At 31.3% G+C, this 22,221-nt stretch overlaps 1 protein-coding gene across 1 annotated transcript; it reads left to right on the forward strand.

The window, feature by feature from the left end:
- Positions 1-646: 646 nt before the first annotated feature.
- LOC113396527 (uncharacterized) lies at positions 647-17,278 on the forward strand. The gene is made up of 3 exons (XM_026634501.2): positions 647-728; positions 10,310-10,482; positions 14,062-17,278. Exons 2-3 carry the CDS (start codon positions 10,331-10,333, stop codon positions 16,826-16,828), a joined length of 2,919 nt encoding a protein of 972 aa, XP_026490286.2. The 5' UTR covers positions 647-728; positions 10,310-10,330; the 3' UTR covers positions 16,829-17,278.
- The last annotated feature ends 4,943 nt before the right edge of the window (positions 17,279-22,221 follow it).

Here is a 22,221-nt window from a genome sequence, read left to right on the forward strand (position 1 = left end):
TTAACAACGACAATGATTATAGGCAATGGTACCCACTTTCCATAAGGTGGCCTATTTGCCAATCCGCCAATCAATGCTATAAAAAATGCGACTTTTAATTTGACTTATAATAATTTTTAAATTTATAGTTAACGTATCAAAATGACACATCACCGTAACTCGATTGTTAACAATTCACGAGTGAAATACAAAGTGAATTCTTACAAAATGCCACTGTTAATCAAGTACATAAAGTTATAAAATGTTGACATAAAGAATTAATGACATTTGTCGTACGTACGTCATATTGATTAAAAAATGTTCCAAAAATATATTTTCTAGTTCAGGACTTCTCAACTATGGCACATTTCCATAATATTAAACTTAAATTGAAGAATGACTTAATATTACGAGGGTTGGAGGGATGGAATAACAATAAAAAGAAACATTTAAATACGACGACGACAATAAACAATCAACGAAATCTTCACACGTTTTAACTGTAAGAACTCTATGTAAAGAATTATGATCGGGTTCAGGCGTGTTGCAAGGTCTGGAGATCCCTGTTTTAATTAAATTTAATCGTGTGTTGTAAAGTCGTGTCTTGGTCGTCACGTGTATAATGAATGAGATAAGAAAAACATCGGAAGTAGACCAATATACCGTTGTCCGTAGAACCCATCAGTTGCATCGGAATTCTTGTGTTTGACGCGTGTGTGCTTAGCACTGACCGAACGGGTTTAGTAACGGTAAGTGAGACGATGTTTTTTTTTTTTTACTTGAATGGGTGTTTTACTATATACAGATATTAAAATATAGGTTTTTTAATAGGATAATATATTTTTTGTTTTGTATTAATGTTTTGATAGGAGTTTGTTATCCCTTTAAATATAATTGTTATAGGCCAAAAATGTGTATCTATTTTTAAATAATCTGCTTGTATTAATAAGTGATTACTTATTTTACTTACCAAAATTTCGTTGAAATAAAATTAATTCAAATATTTCACTAACTAATCTCCACAGTAAGGCTTAATAAATATTGATTTTATTAGAAAATATAATGTAAATCTATTTATCTGAAAATATTTTAGTTCAAATTTAATTTTTAAATTAAATTGTTAAGGTTTGATGATTGTAGTGTCTGGTGTGCTTGACATTGTATAAAACACTAAGATGTAGAGTTCAAAAAATTTAGAGGTAGCATAAAAAAAATATAAAAATTAAGTAAAGTAAAGTAAAAATTTACATTGGATACGAATATATTTTATAATACCTACTTATTACATTCATATAAATTAAATTAAATATAATATATCTTTCATAAAACGTGTTTAAAACTGATGACGTTTTTCTAAAAAAATATGATTAGACCTAATTACCGTAAGAATTATTTTAAATAACATTCATAAATTATCTACCAAATTAACATAAGACTTTTTAATGAAAACACAATTATATTTATAGTTATTTAATTGCTGAATTAAACGTAAAAAATAATATAGTTTCGTAATATAAAGTCTATCGAGAAGAAATTGAAAGAAACTCACGAATAATAAAAGTGTATATTATGGATGTTAATATGTTATTAAAAAGTTAGCCCAATTCGTTCACAATTCCGTAGTTCCTTTAAATCACTGAAACATATACATGCGGAACCAAAGAAATGATAAATTAACATTGACCGCCACCTTTATAATAAAATGTATATGATTTCTACTTCTTTCATAATATAAAGGTCAACATAGCACGCATCATATTACTTATAAATATTTCAAGCTATTTTAGCTTTTATATCGTTATAGTAAAGTTCATAACAGTGCGCTTGTTTTTATTTAATTTAATGACAAAAGTAGGTGAAAGTGTCAATTGTATTAATTTGCTAGCTCTGTGGCTAGTGTTGTGTTTCCTGAGACTTTGACATTTGGGTTACTTTCGCCGCGACGCTCAGGGCTTGGATACTTCAAGCTGGTTTCATTACGTCAAAATTTGTTTTCTCTTTATTAATCCTTAATATGTTTTAATAAAATACAGAATGATACAGGATTTACGAGACAATCACGTAGTCTTAATCTTCTACTATATATCTGTACAATTTTTTTAAAATATCAAAATAAATCATTGCTTACAAAGAGAATATTATACAACAAATATTTAATCCAAATTTCCATAACAGATTAATAAGACAACAATAATTAAGTCCAAAGTGCTATATTAAAAATAAACTTATTAATAATATTTATTACTGTCAATACGTATAAAGATTATACTATGATTTAGTATGGTAGTTAAGTTTGTTAAAAGATAGATATAAATTACGAGAATATAATTTTTTTATCAGCCATTATTAACGTTTCGGTAAATTTCCCCTATTTATTATATCATTATTAATAAATCAGGACACTTAACTAGGTTACAGAAACAAAGACAGCATTTAAGGTGATGTTCCACATTCCGTACAATTCGTCAAGCAACGGGACCGTCAGTCACGACCAAAACAAACAATTGATATATAATTGTCTTATGACTTTCAACCATTTTGATATTTTCAATGGGTGGGCTATTTCTTTTTAATGTTTTGTTTTGAATTATTGGAGAGAGGAGCAAAGTCGTGACTGACTGACTATAAACGCTCAGCTCTTACTACAAGACATAGGCTTGAAATTGAGAGGAGAAATTCGTTTTATCAAAGAAATATTGAATATAAGTGTACTGCGATCCTAAACGTTTCATTTTTAAAAATCAGTCAGATAAATGTTTCATTATTTGAAATACTTTTTTTGTAATTAGATTTTAATTGATACTTTTTTTTAATATATTTTTGAAGTTGCAATTTTGACTTATTTTGAAAAAATCTAAAAAACGCGATAACTCAAAAATGGTTGACTTTTGCAGCATGCATATGGGGTTAAAATTATCGCAAATAGTCACCCCTATCACCTCTTAACGGGAATACGTCGAATTACCAATAACCCTGTACATTCATTATAATACAACACTATTACACTTAACTTCTTATATCCACTTTAATTTTACTTCCAAAATTCCGATAACATTTTCGGCGACGTTCAAAACGCCATTTTTTCGTAAATCCATAGTGAATATCATAGATTAATCAAGCTCTCGACCAATGATATCGCGTCAATTTGCTGTCAAATGTTGTTTATTTGGCTTTTCTCCTGTTATGGTAATGATTTACTATTTACATTTCGTTTGTCTCAATCGACTTTGAAATGTTTGGGATTTCTGCGGAACCTTAGAATTCATAATCATCACTTAATATTACCTTTTTTGGGTTTAGTTGATTTAAAAATGTATTAACTTTTGACATAACTATCAAGTGTTCTTTCATTGGCTTTAAACCTGTTTGCTCTTTACAGTTAAACCTTAAAAGCTTTCATCGCTGAGACAATAGACTTTACATAAAAAGGTATTATATTTCATACCGTAGGCATATATACAATAAAAATGTTTCAAATAAGTTTTTTTTTAAATAAAAATAAAAAACCCGTGATCCTATTAATGTAAAAAAATATCCGTAAAGTTTGAACAAAAAGGTAAAATAACATTTTCTTATTTATTTAGTGTAATCACAGTTCCCAAGGTTGGTGGCGCATAGGTGATGTAAGGAATGTTAATATTTCTTACAGCGCCTTTGTCTATGGGCGGTGGTGGCCACTTACCATCGGGTGGACCATATGTTCGTCCGCCAACCAACGCCATAAAAAAATATATATATATATATTTGAATCTTTTGTAATGAAACTCCCCCTATTCCACTTTTGGGCAAGTTCACTCTTATTTAGACGGTTATAGCTTAATCTACGAAATGTTACCCGAATATTACATATATGGACATACTCGTCTGTATATGTTGTTTTGGGGTTCGTACTCTTATATCGTTATTTTCCTTCGTTTTCTTCCCAAATATTGTCAAAGCCCAATGGTTGTTAAGCTTAAACCTGACAAGGCTATTTAAAAAATAACTGACGAAAAATACAATCCATTAAAAATTTAAACTCCAGAAACTATAGTGCATATTATGTCACCGCAGAATACGTCCATACAAATGAATTCCTCTATTATTACTTCGTGTATACAGGAATTATCATAATTATAATTCCACCATTATTACTAAATTAATGATATAATTTCGCAGATTAAATAAAGCGGAACATAGCATCAGACGTGTTATGGTCGGAATAACAGTGTGACATAAACGGGAAAGTGTTTCCGCGAACTATGTGTTACTTACTTACTCGCCTGCGACTAAGGTTTGATGAAAACCAATGTAATATGACTTGCGAAACTGAATTCTTTTTTCAAAATCAAAAAATTAAAGCAAATTTTGCTAGCAGAGATTTATGTTACATTATCTGGGTCCGCCAAACAGCAGTACTTAGTATGTTTGAGTTCGGTTTCAGTATTTTTGGGTTCGAGTCAGTGTAACTACAGGGTCAAGGGACATCGTTTTAAACCTTGGTGGCGTATTGGCATTATAAGGAATGGTTAATATTTCTAACAGCACCAATGTCTATGAACCGTGGTCCATTTCTGCGTCCATTTACCGATATAATATGGCAACATTACACAATTAGGTTCTTACGTTCTAAGTTTGAACAATGATAGGAATTAAGGGTAGACAAGGTGGTCTAAGTCCCGAGGACTTCACAAGGAAGGGCCGTTAAAAAGTATTTTTATTATATTTAAATAAATTCTGGAATAACTGATTTCACGCGGCTTAAAAATGAATTAAATCCTCCACTTGTTTTTTGGTCTCCAAAACTTTAAGTCCGGCCCTGGGTTGAAAACAATTTCAACGTAATATTCTTGTAATTGCTATTTGATGAATTAAATCTAAAAAAAATTTGATACATGTCAGTTATCATACAAAACAAGATCTTTCACATTTTGATTCGAGAAAAGATTGTAGTGTAGTCGTTGATAAGGTGGTAGAATGCCTTGCCCTATTTTTTTGTGAGCTAGCCATTGGTATTAGAGTGAAGAAACATGTGGTGACCATTTATGTGGTAACATCCATAATGACATGTCACTTGTTTTCCAGACCAAAACGTATTAGCCAACGCTAATACATGTCCCCGTAAAGAATGGGTCTTTTCATTTTTCAAATCTACATACGTGTTACGAGTATGTTCATAATAATTACATGTTAGTTGTTTCCAATGAAATATGTTTTGAAATATTTTCTTAAAACTCTGTCTGTATATGTTTTTCAATATTGTTACGCGGTCGTCTTATGATTCAGATTTAAAGCATACTGAAAGTAATGGTTTCTTTTGTTTTGTATTTGAAATGGAAAGGAGTAACTACTGAGTTTCTTGTCTGTTCTTCTCGCTAGAACCGAACCTTCGGAGGTGGCTTTACAATTATACTTATATTATAAATATCAGAGTTATTCTATCTGTCCGTTTGTCTGTCTGTTTCGCTTTCATGGCCAAACTACAGAATCGAATTTGAAGAAAGTTGGTCTGAAGCAAATTTGAACCCCCAAGGAAGGACATAGCCTTTTGTAACCCTCTACCAACCCCTAAAACGCGAACGAACCTGCGAGTGACAGCTAGTTAAATATACTAGTTAAACCAGTTAAATAGAATTCTGTAAAATGACGATAAGGGTAGACATTTTACAGATATTTATGTTTAACTATTTTTTGTAAAAGCATTCTTGAATATTATATGCTTTGTTGTTTTAATGTGTTAATAACAGCATAACAATAATGATCATGACTTCAAAAATAAAATTATATTGTAATATCAAACAAATAACATACTTTTTGTACCAATAGTTTTATTTTGCATTTTAGTAATATGTTTTTTTTGTGTGATCCACAATAAACTGAATTATCGCTAATAAATATAATATATATTTAATCTCGTGGCATAAAAATTCATCCTACAATTGGCTTTCATGCTGCGAAATAAAAAAAAAAAAAGGTGGCGTGATCTGGTTTCAGCACACAGGTTACGATTGAATACTACAGTAGATAAGAACTATAATACCGGTTTAAATAGACTCGAAGTAGTAGTAGATTTGAAGTAGATTTAAATCATCGAAATATTTTCAATTGAATGATTTTCAAAACACAGTGCATTTTCTTTATGTACACTTGACACTGTGAATGTAATCCTAGCGTTCTGCTGTTGGAAAACCAGTGAATCGAGTAGAAACGAGAACGCATTCCAATACGTGCATCTCCAGTTATATGATTAACATAATAGTCACGGTTAGATTGTTTGATCGCAAGACGTGGGAGAACGCGGGCGTATCAGCGATTAATTATTGGCACCTCTACACAGCGACGTATCTGGATAGTCTATCATAGAACGTGTATTGGGTTCCACGATTGCTCAGTCGAATGATTACAGATGAATGCAAACACAATAATTATGTCCAATATGATAAATAACAAGTCTCCGTTACTGGAACAAAAATGTTCTAGTTCCGTGCTAAAATAGTCACTTCACAGGGACCGACTTTAGGTCCTTTTTTATTTTTCATATGAATAAGTAATCTACCTTTTGCTGATTCTGTTTTAGTGGTATTACAAATTTTAGAATACGCTCGGGGTGTTATAATGACAGTGGCGTTACAGTACATTTTCAAAAATATAAAGTATATACTTTATAATATTGATTATATTCATAGAAGCATAGGTAAACTCGTATAAACACAAGAGTACTATTTGTTTCTTTACTTTACAAATACTTTTAGCATTTCTAATTAATAATTTCAAGTAATATGTTTATACTGTATAAGGCGTATTACAAATTAAAATATGTACTTAAACAAAGTCGTGTAAAGTTGAAAATAGTTGATTGTCATGCCAATATCATATTTTAGAACAATGTTGGTTGAGACTTTTGTAGTTACCACCATAGGTTCCTTAAATGAATACATAAAAAAAAAATGTAATATTTTAAACATCGCTCATTAATTGGACCTCATTTAGAGTACGCCCTCCATGTAGTTAAATAGATAAATGTTACGGTCAAGTACGGTTTAAAATTGATTCAAGCCGTTACACGAACGGTTGGTATTATTCTGTAATCAATGAGTTCAAAGTAGTATAAGTAATTGCCTTTATATTTCGCGTTACTGGGCAAGACCTTCGGTTAAGAAGGTTGAAAGTTTGTTTTATCACACTTCACTAATACAGGTTAGTAGGCATAAATGTAGTAAATTCCATAACACAAGAAGGATTCTTCTTGATGTCATTCAATCATTGAATGAATATAAAAAATTAACACCTGTGATTTTTGGTCGCTCCGTCTTGAGCACAACAATCACCTGGATGTAAACAGTGTTCTTGTCGATCTTCCAAGACTTGACGATCGGCGACTTCGGCTATATGCTTCCTTAGGCGCGGTACCTGGGATTTGTACCCTGTACATCCTATACAAGACAGGGCCGATCTTTGCTTAAGACCTAAACGTTTTATTGCGTACTGGGCTCTATCTATACTCTAACATTTATTAATTGAAAATATTGTCGTATACGGTTCAAGATAATAAAAAAGAACACTTTAATTTAAGAATCATCTTTGTGCAGTTATTTCGCCCATAAAAGTAAAAGTAGGTGATATACATAAACGAAATCGGCTTAACGTTTGTAGTAGAAGATTATTGCAACCGCTTAATTTCGACTCAATTTTATGAACAATATTTAAAAATCGAATCAAAAGAAATGTCAGGTTAAATTTTTTAACTGAAATCGTAGACACTGGAATTAGAACGTTAAGTGCGGTTTTGCGGTAATGGACTAAAAGAACAATCAGAGTATACCTTTCTAGATATGCGGAACCTTTCTAGCCATCTTATGGTAAGTGGTCACTACTGCCTATCATTGACAGCTTATGAAATATTTATCACGCCATTTATACTCAATGTGTTCAACTATAGGAACAATGTTATTTATATCATATAGTAATCCAGCAATACAAATTATTGCTATCTGTTGATTGAATGATTGATAAATCTCTCAACTACTAATTGCAGAAAATAAATTATAAATAAAATAATGATATGACCAAATCATTTAAAATTTATTTTTTTACTTATATTAAAAATATTTTATCCTAATTTATAAATTCTGTATAAAAATAACTGTTTTAATCCTTCTGGGTCACTTTGTAAGCCACTGGGTTTCGGTTATAGAGGTCAATAATACAAACATTCCAGTTGCCGAGAGGGGTCGTTGGCCTTTTGAAATGGAAATGATCAAAGCTCGACAAAGACGTCACTTGATAGTCCGAATATTTTTATTATAGCGTTTAGCGAAAGTTGATACAATGTTTTTTTATATATATAGCTGTTTATGGGCTTATTTTGAATCGTTTAATTCGTGAGAAAAAAATACAAGTGTTCCTTTCTTTGAAAAGTTGCTAATATTTATATTATCACCTCCAGTTAAGCTTAAAGCTTGAGTTTGGAGTGGAGACGACCATAGTTCAATGTGATTGAACCATAATCCACATACTGTAGATTAAGAATTTTTAAACAATGAGTGCTTAAAAGAATTAAAATTAGGTTACCGTGGCGTTTGGCGGAAATTCAAATACACATATTGATTCGGAAGATAAAAAAAATGAGGCTTAGCTGACGATACTGTGTCATTATCACAGTAAAATATCACAAATAAATATTATTGATTTTCAAGGGTGTGTCTCAGTTTCTTGTCGGTTCTTCTCGGTAGAATCTAAATTCTGAACCGGTGGTAGCTTTACTTAATACAGTTTGTTGTTAAGTGACGATTCAAAAGTGCTCGTAAAAGCCTACTTGAATAAAGTATATTTTGATTTTGATTTTGTCAAAACATGGTAGTGTTTGTGATTTTTTTATTAATTTAATGTATTTCTAATGCATATTATATAAAAAAATATGTTTTCTCCGTGGAAAATTTAACGGTGTCAAATTTCATTAGTCCACCCAAATTTTTTGCTTCATGTAATAATTCATACATACCTACATCTATTCTTAAAGAAAAATCACTGGTATTTTAATAAAATTATAATTGACTTGTAAGTCATGTCCAAGTTCATGACTCAAGTTTCTCAGGTAAATATTAAATGCAAATGAAAGTCACAAAACCGCAAAAGTGAAGTTGATCGTGAATATTTAACGTATTCGTAAACATTTCTATTGTGACTAATGGGTATTTTGATTTTTTATTTGGAATTTTGTATTCTGTCTTCCATAGAAATATGGTCATTAAAGTTTGTTCTCAAATTCTTACTAATAATATTTTTTTCTGTAGTAGAAGGCAATGACCGTTATGACTTATTTTTGAATATACTATCGAATTTAGACCTCAAAGAAAATTAGGTCTTTGATTTTAAATGAACTATTTATAAAATAATACGTGTAATCATATTCAAATGGAATAAGATTTACTTTGACCTTAAAAACATCTAGATTATTCTAAATCACGTTAAAATAATTCAATACATCAATTTAAGAATAACAGTCATGGAAAGAGGCTTTAATTTAATTTAAGTATTTATGTTATAAAAGCGAAGGTCAACGTAACGGTTCTCACACACACCACTCCGATAACTTAACGGACCGATTTCCCATACGACGACTTATTTCTTGTTTTATATATTTTAATACCGTTAACACAATGTTTGTCAACTTAATTTATTTATATAGTCGTTTTATAGCTATGAATTATGTTTTATCTACAAGTCTAATAAGTTGGGAGCTGAGCTGGCCCAATGGTAAGTCTACTTGAATTGCGGGTTCAAACCCCAACAAGTACCGGTGTATTTGTGTCATCTTGTGCTCGGTGGTGAAGGAAATCTTAAGCCACTCATGTCGACTAACCATTGTACATCAGAAGAGATGATTGATATCAGAATAATGTTACTGTACTTAATAATTAATTATTTCAACACGTCTGTTTATTCGTCCTGTAGAGGTATTATGTAAGAAGTCATTTGAAACTCATCTCCGAAAAAAGCGTGAAATGTCACAATTTGAAATGCGACATCGATTATACTAATTATGAATAGGATTTACGTATCAACAAAAGTCCATTAGTAAATATTTCATAAGTGAGATACGAAGTGAAATCTTACAGAATAGCACTGCTGCTACCGATAAAGGAGGAGTTTCTAACTTCAACGATCAAGCTGTTCGTATTTCAACAAGAAATACAATACAAAAAGTTTCACTGGTAGTAGGGCAAGAAGTTGTTTATACGTCTAATATATCTAGAATACAAATTGTGAAGCATTGCTGCGATACAAATATATGTATATGTCTATTAGATTTTATTTGATATGATTCTAATTTATGTTTCTATCTTTTCAGGTATAAGGCGAGTCGTTCGTAATGGCGCGTCTAAAAAGTGATTGTGTTAAGTGGACTTTAGTTTTAGTGTTAACTATATTTAGTCAATATGTTTATTCGCGGCCTCAGCTCGAATCGACTACATTAGACGTAGTGCAAAATATCGCAACGGAAAAAACAGAGGATCTTATGAGGTATAATCAAAGACAAAATAATGACAGCTTTTATTTGTTTCAGTTACCATTAGATAACGTTGATAATAATCATACTTTAGCTAATACGGGTAGGGTTTTAGATGACAATTATATTAAAAATATTAGCATTTTCAATTCTCAATTTAATACCAACAGTGATGTAATTAGGAGACGAAGTCGTCTTTTACGAAAAATATACAAACAACGACCAAGTTTTGATACACAAATAAAAAACAGTGAAATACATGATTATAATAAAAAGACCGTACAGTCACAAGTGAATGATAATTTCTTAGTAAGTAGAAATATAAATAAACCAGTTATCAAAAAAATTGTCACGAAATGGACTGACAACTCTAAATATGACGATTTAAATATTTCTCACGAAAACGATGATTCTGATGAAAGAGACGCTTCCAATTTTGTAAATATTTTTAATTCCAATATACAATTTAGTAGTACAGAAAATTCTTACAATTCTGAACAAAGTACCAAACATTCAAATAGTAAACAATCTCACAATAAACGTTTTACACATACATATAATAAACCTATGCCTTCGTACTCAGAAGAAATCCAAGTTTATTCTGACAATTTTCACGTGATAGATAATCCATACGTAACCCGACCTAACTATATCTTCACAACTCCTACACCAACACCGATTATAACAAATTTAGGTTATCCCAAACCCTGGCATCATGTTCAATCTAATAGAAAGCCAACCACTACAAAACCAGTTAAGACATACAAACCAAAAAAGCCAGATACACATCAAATTTATAATCAGAATTTTTCACCAAATCTTAACAACAATTTCGACGTTACTACTTTTCCACCCATAAAAGGGTATACAGATAGAATCGTTATACGACCTGAAGAATATAGTGCCTCATCTGACGATTGCCCTACAATATTCGTAACACTAAACAATACATTTCAAGGTCAAGCAAAAGAAGCTTGTCCGGATCTTAATATTGCAGTTAACACAAATGTTGTTAATAAGAATGTTGTAATAGAATCCGAGGAAGACACAGACACGACATTAACTGACGTATTTGGGTTACCCTTTGATAATTCTGCTAGTGATGAGGGTATTAATGATTATGAAGAGTCTCAAGAAAATGACCAACAAATAGATAGTGGCTCAAATGAAGGGTTAGAGTTATCTAGTTATAATGCTGCAAATAGTGTTTCTGCAGGAGAATCATCTGAACCACCAAATATTGCTTCACCAAGTACAGCATTATCATCTTATACAAAGCCCAGCCGTCCAAATGATAATGATGACGATATGTTTAGTTTTTCATCTGTTATAGATTTCTTTAGACCTGCATTGAGTGCATTCAGTTGGCTAGCTGCTATCAATCCTCTCAGTTTTAGTGCGTTATCATTCTTTTTAACTCCATTAATATTGATATTCGCTGGCACCTCAGGACTCGCTGCTTTATTTTCACCATGGGCTTTATCAGGAAGGGAGGCTACAGATGTATATATTAGTAGGCCACAATGGGAATGGGATGATTATTATAAAACATGGTATTTGAATTCATTCCCTAATAGCAGGACAGTAGAATCAGAAAATTCAAGAAGTACTATAGAAGGTATTGGCTTTAGTAAGTCATCATGGCTTAACAAAATAAAAGAATTCTTAAAAGCAATGATTAAATTTAATAAAGACAAAGTAAAAATAAATTTATTAAATAATGATCGTAAAAATAAGAGAAAAAAAAGAGAAACTTGGACTATTCGAGTAAAATAGAACTTCATAAGAAAATATACTCTTATAAATTATTTAAAACGAGTGTGACCTAATTTATTTTATTTGCAAGTAAAGTTAAATAAGTTTTAAATGTAGTTGTAGATACTTAAAAAAAAAAAAGTTTTATTGCATTTGAATAATGAAGTCTACCGTTAGATGGTGACTTTCTTTGAAACGAATTATAATTTAGTTTTATACTCAGTTTTTTGTTTATTCATGTTTAATTAACTCATCAAAAACTACTTCAATCGAATAGGATTAATATCTCGCCAAACTGTTAATTTATTTTTAGCGAGTATGCGCTTACTATTTTATTTAAGGCATTTATCATATTAATCTTTATATATACCATAACCTATTTATTTAATTATTAAAAAAATATATCACTAAGAAATTTCACAATCAATAGTCAACCCCACCTTTATTCTAGAGCTTTTCTGTAAGACTCGAAAACGAACGAAGAGGGCTTTTACAGAATAGCATAGCAAGTCATCACAGGGGTCGTCGGCTGTATTATAATAATTTAAACATTATAATTCATCCTCATATATAAATCTGAAAAAAATAATAATAAAATGAATTGTTTATAATTCTATTTGAGTCTTTGTACCATGATGTTTTCTATACCTGAGATTACTAAATCACGAACATCTGTCAATTTTAAATGAACGTTATGGTAACGTTACGTTACCTACGCTGTTTTATCATTATTTATATATTTTTTTCTTATTTATTATTATTATTAATATCTATTTACAATGTAAGGGATGATTAATATGTTACAGTGATGCATGATAGATATCATCAGGTGTCTTTGGAAGTCAACCTGTGTATACTAAATAATTTAAAAACAATATTGCCTTATTATAACATTCCTAGTATCATTAAAAGGTTTTCTAACTTTTGTATACTATATAGCAGACACATTAGCTAACCGCGGGTTTGGTCATATTAAATTATAAAGTACTGCGATTGCGCCGTCGCAAGATTGCAATTTATATTTTTATGCGCTCACACTAATACGAAATAAACACTTAAGTTTCTGTTAATTTCCAGTTTGTTGCGAATTAGAATACTTAAAAAAATATATCAATGAAATTGGTCTTAAGTTAGGGGAAGGGAGTTAGGGAACCATATATATATATTGTATTTATAACTAGGTGACTAACCACAAATAAGAAATTAAACAAGTATCGTCAATAAACTATAGGTAAACGGTTTCAATTCAATCGGATGAAAGAGAGATAACAATATGTTGTTGAAAAATCAACAAAAATATCAGCTGTACATGTAACCTTGTGAGTTAAGAATAATATTAGTATATTATAAAATTTAACTCGTAGTAGAGATTAATAAAAAGCTAGGTTATGATAAAATAAATGAAATAAAATATCAAATTTTACGACTTACGACTGTGTGTAATGTACGTATATGGAATTTTCGTAAAACTCAACGATTTATTAACGTTAACAACAAACATTTTCTTATATAAAATAAGTAAGATATAGTATTTATATATATACGCTTTAGAATTAAAAAAAAAAACATACAATAGCTGTTGATTATTTGTAGAAATTTAATTTGTTACGCTAAGATTCCGAGTACCTCTTGTGATATTTAATATAAAATAAATAATTGTTAATAGATTACTATTATTATATATAATTATTACGATAACTTTACAATAAAATAAATAAATAACTATTCGTTTTATTATTCCCCTTATTACAAAAAAGTTTTTTGTTTTATTTAGATTTTTTTCTATCTATGTGTATAATTATTTAAGTTTCTATAATTTATTTTATTTTCCTTTGCAGAAATTCTACTGAAGTAATTTCGGAACCAACTAAGCGGAAGGAGCCTGAAAATGAAACTTTACCATCTACACCGAACACTTCAAGAGATGTTAAAAATAAAGTGCCAGTCATTGGAGAATCCATTAAGAAAGTTGCAACACAACTCCTCGATAAGCCGAACAAAACGATCGAAGTGCCAGTTTTGACAGATACCAGAATACCACCAAAAGTAAAGACTCAGTTCGTCCAAAAATTAAAAGTCAAAACTAGAAATGAAGACGCTGATGCCATTCCTGAAAACTCGCATACGGGCATTGCTGTTCCAGTTACAATGGAAGAATTAGAACTGGAAAATAAAGACATACCAAACGAATCATCCACAACAAATGAAGGAATATCCACTTGGATATTGTTAAGCAATCCTGTTAACAAAGATAATAATTCCGTATCGACAGAGCCAACACAAGCAGAAGAGATTCAAAAGAAACAGAAACCTACATTACCCAAAAACAAAAACAAGAGGCCACAAAATAAATCTCCGGTGGCTAAGCGACCAATTATTGGGAGTACAAATAAAGCTGATTTGGTAGCTGGTGGTTCGGCAATTAGTGAAAATGTTTACAACAAAATCAAGGATACAGTACTATCAAATGTACAAAAGAATAAAAATACATCTCCCCGTACAACCACAACTAGTAGTACTACTCCTACGCCATCGACTGAAGCTTTAACAACTAAGGCAACTGTTTCAGTTATGCCTGTTGTCAAAGTTACTTCGAAGCCAGCTAAAAAATCTCACAAAAATAAACAAAAAACAAGTACTACCACTACAACAACTACAACTACGCCCGCACCCATTGTTAGTGAATCAGCGATATTACCGATGGAAGCTAAGGAACAAGAAATTGAATTAGAGATTAACACACCAGCCACAACAACTAAAAAACCAAAACGAACATCAACTAGGAAGAAGACAAAAACGAAGAAGCGTAAAACATCAAAACCGAAGCCTGAGACCTCGACTGCGGTATCTGCAGATGTTAAAACATCAAACAAAACTAAAACAAACAAGAACTCAAAAAAACCAGCTAGTAGTAGTAGTAGTGTAGGTCCATTTACTTCACAAATTTACAATTACTTCTCGAGAGAAGTAATGCCTTCAGTTGGAGTTAGTTTTCTGGGTCTAGGATTAGTAGGACTCGCTAGCTACCTGTTTTTCCCCTTTGGTACTCCCGTTAGAAGAACTATTGAAGTTGATAAGAAAGACGATATTTATAGACACAATGCTGAAGAATACGCAAGTGAAGGTAACGGTCAACCTGAAGAAGAAATGCTTGGTACTGTTCTAGCTGGTATGCCTATTCATTCGAAACAAAAACTCAATCCATATGCCGGTCAAATGGCTTATATAAATAGGTATCCCGTTAAAAAAGATCAAGATTTAAGATATCGTCATGTAGCCAACAATAATTATGAAACAAATCACAATAATCATTATCCGCAACAAAAGACAGGAATAGCCCATGGTGCCGTTTATCCAGACTCCTTTAATTACAATCGTTATCAATACGAAACACGACATAATATAAATGCTTATACCACAGAAAAAAAATACGATAAAGCCCAGACGTACAGCCCTTATCCAGCGGTTGAGCCAATTTATGCAGCACCTGAAGTTGAATCCACTGGTATATCATCATTTGGAAACGATGCATCAAGTTCTGTTGTTTATGGAGTGAAGCCATCAGGAGATTCAGACTTTAAGCCAGTTTATCCTTACGAAACACAATTTTACAGTGAGACAACGAGTAATCCTAATATTATGACATATCCCCCGACATCAATGTACTTAGGTTCCAACAATGATGAAGAAGAAATAAATAATAGCAAATATTCCAATGAAAAAAGTGCCGACGATGAATCAACAGATAATAAATTTGTCGTTGGAAATGTACCAAAAGAGCTAACAGAAACAGCAACACCCATCGTAGTACCCGAACACGGTCCCAGAAAGTTAAATAGGAAAAGAAGAAATGCTCGTCGTAAGCGAGGAATTGTAGGTTCAATTGAAGATATTTTAAAGGCTGCGAGGGAAAATAAAGAAAACGAAATTTTTATAAGCAACGAAATTGATGACGGCCTTGAGGCTCCGATAAGACGACCTTCTTTATTTGAAATAATGCAATCGACCAACGAAGAAACGACACCAGAAAACAAAGAAGTATTTACAGTATATGCGGTATCTGTTGACCCCGCTAAAGAATTCCCACAAACTGAAGTGCCTAGCACAATAAAAAATCAAGTTATTGAAAGCGTATCAACTTTACCCGTTGACGATAAAAAAGGTAAAGCAACTGAAACTGAAATGTCGAATGAACTCGACGTAACGACAGATGCTTTTAAAATTTTTGAAGTATTTCCTACGATTAAGTCAGATGTCAGTGAAAAAAGTAGTCCTTTGATAAATGATAATAATAATTCGAAAACAGATTCCACAACACAATTCAAAAATATGAATACTGAAACAACAACTGAAATCCGATCGGAGACGACGTCAACAATGCCTCCTTCACCCCCACCAGTATCAGTAACCAGTAAACGACCAAGGCCTTCGTACGGTCCAGAAGTGATAACATATCCGCCCTTGGTGAATTCTGGAGGAAATGGTTTTTTTGATTTCCTTAAAAGAATCGTCGAATTCAAATACAGACTAGGATTAAGCATTTTACAAAGTACTTCCGAGTCTCTGAATAGATATTTACGAAGCTTAGACGGTAAAAGCTTTTGAAATAAAGCTTGAAGACGATATATTATTTTAACGTACATAATTATAATTACAAAACAATATGGACGACAAAAAGTAAATATGTTTAGCTCTCTGTAGTATTATTTTACCGCCTTATTAAAAGAGGTGCAATTTTAATACCGTTAAAATATTTAGATCACACACCCAACAAATTTTAATTTAGGTTCAATGTATTATTATCGTAAAATATTGTATGAATGCATTTTATAATATTATTTATAGTTAGTATATTTTCAGAACGTTATCCTCGACTCAGAGACATATTGAGGGAAGCCTGCTGAATTTATATTGTGATATTGAATTTAATTTTTAAGGTTATACTGTTAAATTTAAAAGCACTGACTTTAAATGGTTTTTTTATTGGTTAATACAATGAAACGTGAGTATTATTAAAAAGTCTAAAGGAAGACTACAATTTTGTATTCTCAATTATATAGACATTTGTAACCGTTTTTATTAAAATAGTTTGATATTTTTCTATTATAAATTTATTTTGTGTAAATATTAAAAAGATACATAAAAATATTATGTTTAATTTTTAAATGGTTTTTATTTTATACTCTCTAATACCTTATTACAATTTAAAAATTTAGCAAATACATTTTTTAATGACTACTAGAGTCATCTACTGACGAAGTGGTAAACTTGATTAAATAATTTATGTCTAAGTAAATGGTTTTACATTTCGAAAATAGATGGCGCTTTTAATAACTAGCTATCATTGCTGCCACTTCTGTACGCGAACACAGTTAAAATTGATGAGTAAGCATTTTAATTTTGATTTGTATAAAATATATATTTATTTAAGTCCTTAATGTTATTAATTTTTTGATGTCAAAAAAATATAAAGAAATCCGTAACCAAAAACTAATAAATAATAGTAGGCCAATACTGAATAAGGTATCCTTCTAGTATTACCTAATAATAATGATATAATTACTATCAAATTAATAAATATCTGTATACGACATAGACACTTTTTAGTTTCTTGCCCATGTATTTATGCATTTTAATATTCCCTATTACTTTGACAGTTAATTATATGTTAATTGTATGTACGTATTGTGGTAATTGCGTAAGCAAACTTTATTTTAAATGATATTTAATTGTTCTAATAAAATAAATGCTTAATTTATTAGGCAAATAAAATATAGGTATCACTATCAAATCTATTCTTATTGAAGCACTCTTAATATTTTTAATCTGGATTAAGTCTTTCGTGAGGTGAGAATAAATAAGGTGAAAATTGGGGCCAAAAATTTCTATATGAACTTTATTTTTCAATTTTATTTCGAAATCCTTTAAATATGCAAAAATATATATTTCCCTTGCTGGAGCCAAATATAAAAAGGCTTTTTATTAAGACATTTAGTCGTGTCACTGTTAAGTACTAACTACTGTTCCTACTATACGCTTTCAACGTGATTGTGTTTTATGGTTCTAAAAGAGAATTCCTACGCGTGACATTTTTAGTAGCAGCGTGCCCTCAGGAGACGTCCTTACCATTATAGGAAGGGTTTTATGTACAGAATGTTTACTAAACGATTTTCTTGAGAAATAGAGATGGGATGTTACTAACGGAATTAAGAAGCGATTACGCAGTGAGTAGAATAAGATCGGAACTAAAAATGCCAGGATCACATTTTCACAGGATCGTTGTGCTAAGCATTTTGTACTCACTAACATGATAAATATATTTGTCTTACCTCGTCCATATAAAGCGGGACTGTACTATATACTCATCGTCGCTGAGTTCACCGGAATATTCGTTAAAAAATTATACGATACTAGCTACCAATTCCGGTTTTATATGGGAACAATATCTAAGAGATAGACTCTAAGATATTGTTCCCTTACGTTTAGATTGAAGAAAATAACATAAAAGGAAAATATACTGTTATTATCCGGCTAGGAAATTTGAAATTCTTAGCTTTACTGTATTATCCTGTAAACAAAACTTCCTATTGAATCCTTCCTATTGAATCACTTTGTTTACTGATGAAAACTGCATTAAAATCCGCTGTGTAGCTTAAAAGTTTCGAATACAGACGGAGGGAAGCGACTTTGTTTTATACTATGCAGATATATACATAAGTATGCATATATTTTATATAAGGTTAAGGATAATAAAGCACTTATTTCTAAGTAAAGTAGTTAAGAAAACCGCAAGTGATTAGGAAGACGGAAACAAAGGCAGTTACAGGATTAATGGTAATTGCGGACCTCCTTGTAAAGTATGATATCCTGGTACAAGTATAGGGTAATGCATTTTTATGTTTTTTTTTTTCCATGTATTAAAAGTTAATTATGAATAAACAGTATTTATAATTATTTATTTCACATATCTAATTAATTTTTTAATTTGCAATAATAAGCTTTTTTTTTGGCTTTTACTTGTGCCGTGAAGGCACAGATATTGCGTCAATGACACGTGCGATGGAGAAGACACGATGGAGATTGATCGGTACGCTCAAGATTATATTCTCAATTTAATTTTGAAGGCATAATAGTGTAGTAATACTGTTTGTAAGCCCATAAACTAAAATATCACAATAATAAATAATTATATAAAAATAATTGCTATGAAAATACCTAAGAACAATCAGAGAATTATTTATTTACAGCTCAATCTTAGTACGTTCAATATATTTTCATAAAAAATTACAAAGTGAAACTACTTACCAAACAGAAACATTAACAAACATTCAACATTAATAGGACGAGGAAAGAAGGCAGAAGAACAGTATTTAAGATAAGGAATCTTCATCTAGGCCACATTCACACAAAGAGTGATCTCTTACCTTAATTTTACACATATGTACTCGTATATATGGATCACATTCATGTCCAAGGCGTAGGTGGCAGATAGTCGTGGAGAGCAAACGATTAGTTTGTCTGTGAAAAAAAAAGAGATTAAGGTACGAATGTCAGAAAGTATAATCACAGTGACATTGAAAGTGACAGTGACACTGACAGTGACAGTGACACTGACAGTGACAGTGACACTGACAGTGACAGTAATAGGCTATAATAATTATAGCACATAAATAATACAGATCTCACTCCGAGAGGTTAAATATTAATAATGTCGACGTCCATTAGTATGGATGAGTGACTGTCATGCTTACAATATGTCTTAATCTCTATCGTGTCTTCTCCATCGCACGTGACATTGGCGAAATAGTCTGTGCCTTTTTGGCACAAATAAAAGTCACAAAAAAAAAAACAATATGTCTTAGAGAGCAGAGAACTAAGAATAGCACAGCAGAAAAATAAAATTTAAATAATATGTGTTAAGTTTATTTTATTAAATGCCATTAACTAGCCGAACTCACGGCTTTACCCGCGCGACTGTAGCAGACAAACTATTATATTAATTTTGTCATGTTTATAAACATTGATTTATTTCCCATACAAATTTTCACCTTTCTTTTCACATCCTTAAGGGATGATTTTCATGCTAAAAACTATGTCTATATATTCCATGTCCGAATGTGGAACTCAAAATATTTCCAATGCAAATTCCAACTACATAGATTCAGCGGTTTAAGCGCGAAGAGCTAACAGACAGACAGAGTTGTTTTCGTATTTATAATATTGTTGGAGTAGATATATTTAACATGGAGGCGTCTTCGTGCTTGAATAGATATACACGCTTCAATATCATCGTAACGAATGAGATACAATGAGAGTTCTCACAGAAAATCTCGCCTGAATAGTAGTGCTACAATTTATAATGCTCACAACTCCCGACCGATGTGAAATATTGAAATTGATGGACCTATTGAAAGTAAATCAAATAAATAAATATGGAGTAAAATAAATAAAACTATTTTCCTTATAAAATACGTCGGTAGACGTTCAATGGGCCATCTGATGGTAAGTGGTCACCAGCCAAAGACATTGGTGACGTAAGAAATACTAATTAGGTATATACAAACGGGTATGAACGGGGCTCCGCAAAGTTAGTTCTCGTCGTTCCTGAGAAAATTCGTTACTAAAATAAGATACCACAGATTTTTTTAAGTTTGCCTATCCATAAATTTAACTCTACTAGACTTATAGGTATTTCGTTGCTATATATCATGTTAGCGAGCAACAGCTAGCCTCCAACAGGATATTATGGCATAGGATGACATAATTAATTATATCAAATTATTATTACATACAATTATAATACCCGAAACTATTTATTTTACATTACTGTATATAAAATTATTATTGTAATTGTTTAAAAATTTGTTAAACTTTAATTTATTTTATTTAATGAAGCATAACATTTATTACTGGTATAAATACATTTTTTAAAAAGATTGACTCATCACGAGAAATAATTACAGTATTGCTGTGTTGGAGGATTATTATCAAGCTTGTATGTATTCTAACATCCTGATTTCGGAAATTACAATAAATAAACCAAAAAAATCAAAATCAATAACAAAAGTCTACTTACTTGGTGGTAGGGCTTTGTGCAAGATACCACTCGTCGTAATATATTCTACCGCCAGAAAGCGTGAATTATATCATACTCAGTATTGTCGTGTTCCAGTTTGAAGGGCGAATGAGCGAGTGTAAATTCAGTCACGATGGCCATAACGTCTTACGGGAAGTAATAAAAATCGTTGGTGATGTTTTGGCGATGCTACTTAGTTATAATTATATATATCCTTCTGTTATGCTTTCACAGCCAAACTACTGACTGAATTCTTGATGAAATTTGGTTCGATGCAGCTTTTAACCCCAAGGAAGAACATTAGTTACTTTTTTATTTGTGTCTAAAACCTGACACCTGAACGCGTGTCTGCGTGTGCGACGTGTGATGTATGTGTGTGTGTGTGCGAAAAAGTGTGTATAATTTAAGGACAATCTGAAGTTTTGTAGGCACTAACAAATATGCTATCAAATCAAAATATACTTTATTCGAGTAGGCTTTTACAAGAACTTTGGAATCGTCATTTAACAAACTATATTAAGTGAAGCTACCACCGTTACTGAATGTAGATTCTACCGAGAAGAACCGGTAAAAAACCCAGTAGTTACTCTTTTTCATCATAAAAAAATACAGTCATGTTAACTATACTAATATTATAAACGTGAAAGGAACTCTGACTATCTGTCAGTTGCTCTTTCATTGCCAAACCACTGAACTGAATTAAATTAAATTTAATTCAGTTTGGTATCAAGTAAGCATGGACGTGGTATATAGAGGAAGGGGACGACCAAAGAAACGATGGATGGACTGTGTGAAAGACGATATGGCTGGAAAGAATGTTACTTGTGAAATGACGTCAGACAGAGAAGTATGGAAGAATGAGACTGCGCCGACTCCAAATACAATTGGGATAAGAGCAGGAGGAGCAGGCTTGAATTCCAAG

This window comes from Vanessa tameamea, chromosome 15 (assembly GCF_037043105.1).
Source record: "Vanessa tameamea isolate UH-Manoa-2023 chromosome 15, ilVanTame1 primary haplotype, whole genome shotgun sequence".
NCBI classification, from domain to species: Eukaryota; Metazoa; Arthropoda; class Insecta; order Lepidoptera; family Nymphalidae; genus Vanessa; species Vanessa tameamea.